Here is an 11,212-nt window from a genome sequence, read left to right on the forward strand (position 1 = left end):
CTTTTTTTATTAACAGCATAATTTTTAAAGTCTCATATAGCCATTGTGCATGAAAGAATATAAGGGTACTTTTCTTAAGTTATTGTGTAATGTGTTCGTATAACTTAACTTTTTACTCTTACGTCATCAGTAATGGGATATGTCTTTTTTACTCTTTTGTAATTGCAACGTCACACGTTACAGTAACGACATTATTAAAAAATTTACGTGAAATTTATATTCATCATTCCTTTTAAGTTTTGATTAAACTTCATTTATTTTAGCTCGATTGCATCAAATACTTAAGGTTTATCGAGAACTTCTTGAGTCCGTAAACGATAATTGGGTAGAAACGGCACATGCTGTGTTTGGAAAAGCTCCTAAGAACGAATCAGAAATAGGATCGAATCCGAAACAAATTTCTCCCGATTGCGAAGCGGTCACCATATATCCACTTTGCCAACGCGACCATATGACGTCATTCGTATGCCGCAAATACGTCACAAGTTTCAATGACGTCACATTTTACCGTTTCCCGTTAATTCTGTTGCGGAGAATACGTAAGAACTTGCTAAGAATAGCCGGACAAAACTCTCAACCATTAAGAAACATTATTATTCCCGCCAACTAATCATTTCAAGTAAGTAGATAGATCTGAAATACAAAATCCGCATTCTTAGTTGTTTATCTTCCCTGTAATTCAATTGCAGGGTTGATATCTGATGCTGCATCATAGCACACTCACTCGGTTATCATAAATCGATGAATCGAACGAGGCGAGACTCGATTATATCAAGCAGGCCCTTGTAACAACATTTTTGATTGAAGTGTTTATGTACAGTAGCAAGATGCGAAAATAATGAAGTGGTCAGTAGAACACTTGCTGAGTATTCGTTCAACTCTTAGGCAATACGATAAATTAAATAATTCCCTTACAAATCCTGTTGTCAAATAATCTTAATCAATAAACAAAATCGCAGGTTAAATAGCCAGTACAAATACACGAATCTAACTAGTTTGCCGAATACTTTACGCCATTAATGCCTAGTCGCCAACTGATCGAATAGTCGACAACCACATACATTTATTGATCTTTTAACGTTTTTACGCATTAAAATACGAGTTTTGTTTTAATTTTCCTCTCCATAATTAAACGGCACATCTATCAAGAAAATCATTCAACATCAAAACAAAGAAACCGAAATAATCGGGCACTTGCTGATCAAACCAAACCATAAACAACTAAACAAATATCAACCAAACAGCCAACTATTCAATAACCAACCAATCAACAGCAAAGAACTCAAGCAAAACTTTCAAAGGAAATAAAGTATCTTACATATTTATTATAAAGGCACTGCTTTTCTTCAATTTAGTAAACTTTATTATATAGCTGAGACATACTGATAACGTTATATCCGGCTGAATTACATCCTTCAATTTACAGATTGGTTTCATGTTTCATAACTTCAAATATTATTCATGATTATTCGATACTTTTTTCTAATTTATTATGTTGTTCAATGCTAAACCATCCAAGACTATAATCAGCTATTTCTTGATGTGTTCGTTCTTACAAGAAATCAGATTAGCAAATGTGATGTTGCAAAACTACCCAAATTAGCAGAAAAAATGAGTTAATCGCCAACACGCGAGGAGTTCTGGCGACATCTTGATATCGCGAAGTGTTATCTGAATCTTAAAATGACACTTTTCCTTTCCACAGAACATCAAACAAGGTATTTTAAAGTGATGGGTACGTCTCAGATTGGTTACGATAACGTCGGTGGTTAAGGGCAGATGAACAAAATGTTCGCTTGAGGTACACGTGTATCATTTTGTTTATAAGATGATAACAGTGAGTTGATGCTTAATGAACATTTTTGGGCAGTGATATCAGTAAAATGATTGTTTTGTTGTTAATCATTGTAAAACAATACAATAGATATGATCCTCACTCTGTGAAAACTGTTTATTGCGTATAATCTCCTCCAAGATAAGCCTGTGCAGTCCACACAGGCTAATCAGGCAATCAGGGACGACTCAATCTGCTTGTATATTTCCTCTTAACGAAAATCGAGTCTAGGCGGAGAATGACGTCCCTGATTAGCCGGTGCGGACTGCACAGGCTAATCTATGACAACACTTTACACATATGCATTAAGCCCGGTTGCCATGGAAAGAGGCTCGTTTATTTTTATCAGAAGAGTAACGCCGTTTACGATTGCGTTGCTTATAGTCTACTACATGCAAATTATTTCGTTAACCCTTTGCATGCTGGGAAATATTGTCGTCTGCTAAAATGTTGTCTGCTGAATTTCTATAATTAGCATTTTCTTTGATTTTTTTTTTCAAAGAATACTATCAGAATAGCAAACAGTTTGGATCCTGATGAGACGCCACGTTCTGTGTCGTCTCATCTGGATCCAAACTGTTTGCAAAGGCCTTCAAAATTGGGTTCCAGCACTGAAAGAGTTAAGGCCAATGTAAGTAGCCTAAATTGTCATTTTGTATTGCTAAAAACTTAAAGTTAGCATATACTTTAAGAGTAAAACCATATTCGCCATATATAAACTGATTACTGATTTGACAGTATATTTTTATCCCTACTGGATACGAAACTGAGTAGTATATTTTTTTCTAAATCGCGCGTTATAAGAGATGACGTTGTGGTTAAAGAAGTAATAGACGTAAAAGTGCACGAAAACAAATACGAATCTTAATACATTAAAAAAAGTTATATGCATTTTAAAACCATTATTCTACTTATTTTAATTTGAAAACAGTAAACTTTATATTGCAATTTGAATACAGAGTATTAATCGTTATTTTTAGTTATCATATATAATACCTTATACTTCATATTGCAATCTGGATACCCTATATTTCATATTGAAACTTAAATACTGCATATTTCTTATTGCAACTTCAATACTATCTTTTTCGTATTGCAATTTGAATACAGTACACTTAATATTGCAATTTAGATACAATACACTTTATATTGCAATTTAAATACAGTACACATTATATTGCAATTTGAATACAGTACACTTTATATTGCAATTTGAATACAGTACACTTTATATTGCAATTTAAATTTTACTTTATAGTGAATTTTGACAACAGTATTCTTTATATTGCATTTGGAATAATGTATTCTTAATACCCTTCAAATAATGTTGTATGGTGTATACCTGGTTGTAATTAACCCATTTATGCCTAGCGTCTAGAAAAAAAGGCCTTTACAAACAGCGTATACCCTGATGAGACGCCGCATGATGCGGCGTCTCATCAGAGTCTGCGCTGTTTGCGTAAAGGAATTTCTGTAAGAAATATTCTAAATATAGAAATAAACATACTATGCATTCATCATTCTGGAAAAAAATTGATCCAAATCAAAAGAATTACTTGGCATTCGCTTTGTTCTATTTGCTAGATCATTCGGTGTCCAAGTACATGATTATGTACACCAGATAACGTGTTTGATTTCCTGTTTTCACTCAAATCCTGGGATTTCATCTTTGGGTCGTTCGTGCCCAAAACATTCATTTCCATAACGCGAGGCATCTATCTAAATAACGTAACGGTGACTCGACCGCGTTACAGAACGCCCAAAAACCCGTCTCGCTATCATATCTTCGCATAGATTATCGCCGGTTAAGGCTTAACCAAAGACATCCCTTGAAAAGTGTCCCCCTATCGAAGCTTGTTTGCGGGCGAGAGGCAGATAATCCTGCGGACGGAGTCCCAACTATGTGCCGTTGCTGGTTCGTTTTCGGCCTATCTCTGGCAATCGTGGACTTTCTGATAACCCGACCGAAAGTAATCTCTACGCACCCTTTTTGCCTCTTATGAATACAAACAAGACTGTCAAAGTGTGGTGAGCGTGTTTGAAGCGACAACGATACTCTTTGACTGGATGACATTTCGTTTTATAACTCCACTATGACCTCATTTCATACGACACCGTCTATTACGTTTCTTCTGAATATAGTTTGTTTTCTAACTGGACGGATGCTTTCGTTTCTGTCGACTTGCATTTCCATTCATATAAATTATACCATATCCCTTGCTCTTAAGGCTTGGATTTTTTATACTTCAAAATATTTAGCGCATTACATATTTTCGATGTACCGTTGTTTGTATGCAAATTAACAACAACGATTTTGATTATTTCTGCAGGAAAGTGTGTTAAATCTGCTTCGAAAGACCGTTGTATACGCTATTCAAAAAAAGAAAAGAAAACACATCGTTAAATAAGACCAGGCCATATGTACATTTGAAGCAGCTGCGTTATAATGATGATATGCATAGACCGATATTCGGACAGATAATTCGGATAGATAAAGCGTTAAACGATAAGAAACAAATGAATAATCAAGATAAGACAGGCGATGTGTGTATTTGTATGGCGTTGATAATGATAGCTGAAAATAGATGAAGTATTGTAAGTGAAAATAATGGAAGGCAAATGGTGCACTTGCATTTATTTTAAAAGTAAAAAAACTTCGATGATTGGTTTCTGTTATGCATTACTTGCGTTGAACGATTTGATATCATTATCTTTATTCTACAATGAATTTTGACTAAATGCAGGCCATGTTAACTAACTGTATGTACAGCATATCTGTGAAAACATGTATATTGTCATAGACATAAAATCCATAATGTAAGACTTGACACAGAAAAAATATAATTTAAAGGCGTTTGTAAAAAGTTATGTAAATAAATAATAACATCAAAGCGTGAATCAGACAATAAAAATGCGCCGTTGATATTAGAATATTTGAGATGAAAGAAAGTCGTGATATCAATGTTTTCAGATAATAACATCGTTTGCTACACGACGGTCAAAATCAACGGAATTTCATCATAAGTGTAGTAAGATAAGCCAAGTTCGTTATCAGTGTAAGGTATACTGATGACATCAACGAACGTCGACCGTTTATCAGATTATCGTGTCTGGTTGCGTAGTTGAAATCCGAACTTTCCTACCGAAATCGCTAACACTTAAAAGCACATACCCCACCCACCACATGACCCATTTGTGCCATAGTTTGGTATATCGAAATACTTAGATTTATTTTATCCCCAATCGATAAGTCGTTATAAGATGCACTATCTTTTCAAGTGTAGCGCGTGAAGGGCTAACGTTTGCCTTATCAACGCTCTGTCAATACCTGAGTCAGATAAAAACTGATAAAAAGAAAACCTATAAACTTGAGGACCACATAAAATGATAAAACTTTTGTCACATTTCTTGATGATTTACAACGCAATTTGCTCAGACACGCGTTAACGGGGTTTCCGCTGACCAAATACAGCCTCGTTTATTGAACCACTTATGCGGCCAACACAACAGGCCGCTGCATCATGTGTTCTTAATTCCCACCAGAGATTTGCACTGATCAGATCACTGCCGCCATTAGGGCTGTCACGATACGCCGTGAGCGTACCGCGGTATATCGTGGTACAGCAACACTGTATCGCGGTACGTACCGCGATATTATACAGAATATGTATCTGTAAAGAAAACAGTTTACAAACTTTATTAAACACAATAATCAGAAAACACGGGTATCATAGTATGACTTGAAACTGTAAAAGAAACTGTAATAAACTTGATAGAAGTAGTCATTGTTATTGTTATTGTTATTCGCGTCTTTTTCTAAAATGTCCGCCATGTTGTTTACAATAGCTGTGACTACGACCTGTGTAAATCGAACGCTTGAAGGGCATGTTTAAAATGCGGAGTCAGCAGGCCCAGTATTGAAAATCCGTAGCGTTCTGATTCTTCCTCGACTTATTCATAATCTTAAGATAACATGATTTGGAAGTGCCATGCTTTGAACGATCGATATTCTAAAGAAAGAAAATAAGAAATAGAGTCTTTTGGATAATTATGAACTTATTTGCAAAGGAAATCTAACCCAAATTCAAAAAAAGGTACGGACCCATACATTGCCGTATTTTAAACGTGAAAGTTAAACATCTACCAGTGGAAGCGCTTGCTTGACCTGGATATTAACGGATTATTTATTTAGCCCTTTTGAATCGCTTCTACAGTTTTCAAAACGATATCTATATCAAAATAATCATGTAATGTATTTATATATGTGCTAATATAATAATATTAAAAAAAACCGGTGCGGCAACGCCGTACCGCGGTGCGATTTTTTTCACGACATGCACCGCGATATACCGGTATACCGGTGAATCGTGACAGCCCTAGCCGCCATTACAAACCACGTGATGATAATCTTTATGTGGGAAAACTTGGCTTAATGCTTGTGCTTAAAGTGTCGCCCCACAGTCCGTACAGGATTCTCAGTGACCAAACCTGCGCCATAGACTGTATTTTTTAAGAGAAGATTTCTTTAAACGAAACATTCGATAAAAGCGGAAATCATCGCCCCATATGTAAGCAGGGTTAATCTGGGGCGACACTATGCGCACATGCATGAAGCCCCTTATCCAAAAACGAGGCTGAATAGCTCTTGTGTTGTGTTATTTTCTATAATCACAACAGCAATATTAAGTTTATCACCAGAACGGACACAAAATCTACGCCATAGGTAACCACATTATTAGCAACTGGAAATATAATAAGAATCGCTGACGTTATACAAAGGATAACTTCTGTTATTTGAATGGGACCTTCCGCTATCCCATCCTTAGCTCTTGAAAATGCTGGAGCTGCTGGCATTATGAGATATGGGGAACAGAAAACAATGAACTGTTATCTTCTCCTTTCCATTTCGTTATCGCCACTGGTTCCATATATTGATATGCAAATTCATGGGCAGATCCAGGAGAATCGGGTTTCCATAGATAATGCAAACAAAACATTACCCATAAACCACCGGACCCTTATCTGCGGGTCTAAATTACTCTTGGATAAGAAACGGCCGATATAAATAATGGCGGGAATAGGAAAAGACTGATAGTAATGTTATGGTTTGGATAAGCTACATGATATGATATATGACAACCATAAAATTAAGTATCAGGAACAATTACGAAGATAACGCTATCTTTGGCGACTGATAGCTCTGCATAATGCGGCTCAAGTGACCTTTCGTTGCGAATTTTTGGCGCTATTTTAGGAATCCAAAGAACAGTTGTGTTAGGAAAAAGAGGTTACCAAAATCGTTTATAAAAATCTCTCACACACAAACAGACACGCAGATACTCATGTGATATATCGGTAGTTACATTGATACGCCATTATCCAGTATTGTGTATACATGTGGGCCATAAAATGCACAAAATATGGCTCGATTGGTCATTGTCGGCTCGGGCACTACTTACATGTAGCCCGGGTACTCTTAATTATACTTACATGTACCCCGCGTACGGTAAATATACTAAAACGTACCCGGGAATTTTAACGCTAAATCAGTCGTTGGCGGCTATTTAAAAAAAATAATTATGTTCACATTTATGTCAATTTTCTGTTAAATGGCCTCTATATTATCGGAACTCAAAACTCAAAAAACATGTTGATGCAGTTTTTTTTAAAGAGAAGTTTGTTTAAGATAAACAACATCATTTTACGGTAATCGGTTTCGGATTTTGGGCGAGAATACAACTCGGGTACAGTCTAATCTCGACCAGGTAGTACGTTTAAGTATATTTACCGTACCCGAGGTTTAGGTAAGTATACTTACGAGTACCCGGGGTACATGTAGGTAGTACCCGAGCCGACAATGACCAATCGAGCCAAAATATGTTATGATAACAGCTAAAATTTACAAGGTTTCACCAATCGTCACATATGCTTTCGTAAGAAGCATCTATAAAATGACATGTTATTTGCAAAAAGCATTTGTCGCCAAATATTGGTATAATTCATGGTTAAGCAATAAGCAACTCCTCATAGACATTAATTACTAGCATAATAAAATAGTGTATGAAACATGCTTGTATAAACTGCATCAGTAGTTGATAAAGGAAGGAAAAATTACACTCCAGAAAGTTTGAAGAAACATAATCAGGAGATTAATTCTTGTTACCGAGTGACACAGAGCGATGCATTGTCATACGTATTAACTTGGTATAGACGCAATGTTGGGTAACAGAAAACGATAATAAATGTTAAGTCGAAATCGGGAAAATAACGAACAATTCAGATAACACTTGACTCACTGCCTGATTCTTTCAGTACTTTACAAAAACATGCAAGATTAGCCGGGATGCTAAAGTAACATATTTGCAAAGGTGAATATCTCTAAGGCGTGTTATCTCGTATATCGAGATAACGTATCTAGCGACGTCGATAACGTAAGACAAGAGGTCACGGCGTTATCGTGTGAGCCAGACTCTACGTTATCGGCCAGCAGATAGTCGCCTCAACATTCTTTGGTGGCCATAGAAACAAAACAATGCCCCGTGCAATTAGAAGAAATTACAGGATTTTCTAATGCCAGCTAGCTCATTTAGCATCCTTGCAAGTTGTAGGGAAAAAAGCATTCTAATTATGTCTTCGAAGAAAGTCCCCCTTTTAAAAAAATTCTGAATGCAATTCGGCTTTAAAAATCGTTTATTGGGTGGATATTTTAAGAATCAAAGAAGAAAAAAAACAACAGAGAAATCATATTTTGAAAGTTCTCATATTTTATAATAATTTAAGTATCTAACAAACAATTGATTATTGTTGTTTGATAACTTTAACAAGACGTTTGAAGAATTATTGAATGCGCATAATTATTCGAGCTTACTTAAAAGGCATAGCAAAAATACAACACAAAATCAAATATTGTATCATTTTTAAGCCAACAATGATTTGCGTGTTTGTATTAAAATGACCCAACTCCGAAAACCAAATATGTTTTCTTGTTAATATAAACTTGACTTGTGGAATATATACATATGCAACTTTCATTGTAGTAAATGCTGGCTGATTAAGTAGAACTCTTTACTGTTGAATGGTTGTATGGTATTATTAATCACACAATTCTAGAATTGATAATAGCAACAAGTCATTGTTTATTACGTTCGTATACAAAATAAACAGCTGTTGCACCGAACTGTCAATTACTATTTTATGGATATTACCAACAAATGAAATTCTTTATATGTGATCTCAATGCTTGGCTTAATTCATACAACAAACTGTTACTACAATCGATCTTCCGGTATATATTTGAGCCGCGTTCTGAGAAAACTGGGCATCATGCATGTGCGTGAAGTGTCATCCCAGATTAGCCTGTGCAGTCCGCATGGGCTAATCAGTGACGACACTTTCCGCTTTTATAACATTGTTCGTTTAAATGAAGTCTCTTCTTAGCAAAAATCCAATTTAGGCGGAAAGCGTCGTTCCTGATTAGCCTGTGCGGACTGCACAGGCTACTCTGGGACGACACTTTACGCACATGCATTATGCCGTGTTTCTCAGCACGCGACTCATTTATAGATGGATACTGCGAGTCAGTATTGATAATTAACAAAAACAATCACAATTGTTTTTAACACAGTTATATACGCACCTAACGAAAGTGACCACTAACGGCACATTTCCCTTTTACAAAGACTGTACAGCGTACATACAACCCAAATTATTTTTTACATCAGAACCAAATATTACTCTTTTTTAAAGACCTATAGTTATCTATAGGTCTTTGTCTTTTTGAAGTATTTCAGCAAAACATCTTCAAATTAGTGAAGCTTTTTCATTTTCTGTCTAGTTGTTAAAGCATGTTTAAAATATGTTAATCATTATGTTGTTCGCCTTTTTTTATAGATAAATATAATGTTACAGAGATTTTAACGTCGTCATATCTTATTAATATATATCGGTATGACACTTTGTAAGCGACAAGGACGCTGTTACAGTAAACCTAGACAACTCGAAATTTGACTATTTAAAACTCATCCATTCGCAAATATTCTTTCCCAATGAAATACTTCACTTTTTTGTAATCATTATTTCTTTAAAAAATTAGGTTATGATACTATAAAATTAGGGTTTATATGCCTTTATTTTAGATACCAGCATGTCTTGTGTGGATTAATTTAAATTGTTTAAAAAGGACTATATCTGGTCTATACTGTACGCATAAGACAATTATCGAGTACATCTTTTTAGTAATTGCTTTAAGAAATAGTACTTAAGCGTCCTGCATGCTATCATTTATATTTATTAACAAAATGCATATAATTGTTATATTTAAATATGATGTGCTTCTTTCCATAAACGTAAATACAATTTACCTCCATACATCCCTACCACGATAGGTAGCAACATCAAATGTTAGATTCCATCACTCGTCAAATATCGTTTATTAATTGATAGGATTAATATAAAAAACTTAATGGAAACAAGATAAACATTCAATTGACCTAAAATATATATTCTACATCCGACATTGATAATTATCGTATGTGTCTCAGTCTCATAACATATGAAGGAGCAACTAAAAAATACTCGAGCTAACGTACGTAATTTAGATCATCTTAAGACTTCATCCACTTACTTTTTAGTGGCTTAGGATTTGACTGTTTCCGCCTTGACATTGTTTTTGACGTGATTTATCCAGTTAAAATCCCCGGGTCTTCATTTAGTTCCAGTTCACATTGTGTGCGGTGACCTTTTCGACGAATGCGCCATGACCTCTTGGGTCGCGAACAATTTCTAAATAAAATTAAGGCGACATTACAAAATTCAAATATTCCATATTCCGACAGCAAACTAACATTTATTTATTATCCGTAATTCTGTATTATTTATTACGTGAAATGTTATTCCTATGTAAAACAGTAACCCGTTAATCTCCATACAGTATTTCACTCCATGATACTCGCATATCACTGTTTTCACTTTTAAACCCAATGTCGTCTGCTTGTAAACAGCGAGAGTAGCTCCAAACGAAATGACAATAAGTTTTGATCGCTGTATTCGAATTTTTCGGATCAATAGTTGTCCATACTCCAAAGAAACCAAATGTTGTACTCGGACTGAAAATTAACCGTCTATTTTCGTGATCGGGCGCTCGCCGCGGTTTTGAGGGGCTTATCAAAGTTTGCGATTAGATGCTATCTTATCGGGGCGAATAATCTTTCCCTATTCAGCGCGCATTATCTCGCGAATCTGAAGGTCGCGAGTTTAGGTACACGGCTCCATTATTACCAATGGCCAGCTAGACAATGCTCGAACAATGCCTAAGTTGGGTCTATAAATTTGATATAAGATGAGATATCAAAAATTGTCATTTGCAATCAGCGATCGCCA

General features: G+C 35.5%; 1 protein-coding gene across 3 annotated transcripts in view; it reads right to left on the bottom strand.

Annotated features, from left to right (window-relative positions):
* Positions 1 to 10,856, bottom strand: part of LOC127845395 (uncharacterized) — a 232,783-nt gene extending 221,927 nt beyond the window's left edge. For all 3 annotated transcript variants that reach the window (XM_052376273.1, XM_052376274.1, XM_052376275.1), the window contains exon 1: positions 10,458 to 10,856. In XM_052376273.1, coding sequence (XP_052232233.1) covers positions 10,458 to 10,497 — 40 coding nt within the window. In that variant the 5' untranslated portion in view covers positions 10,498 to 10,856. The remainder of the gene's footprint in view (positions 1 to 10,457) is intronic.
* Positions 10,857 to 11,212: the final 356 nt, after the last annotated feature.

Source organism: Dreissena polymorpha, chromosome 9, assembly GCF_020536995.1.
Source record: "Dreissena polymorpha isolate Duluth1 chromosome 9, UMN_Dpol_1.0, whole genome shotgun sequence".
Lineage (NCBI taxonomy): Eukaryota > Metazoa > Mollusca > Bivalvia > Myida > Dreissenidae > Dreissena > Dreissena polymorpha.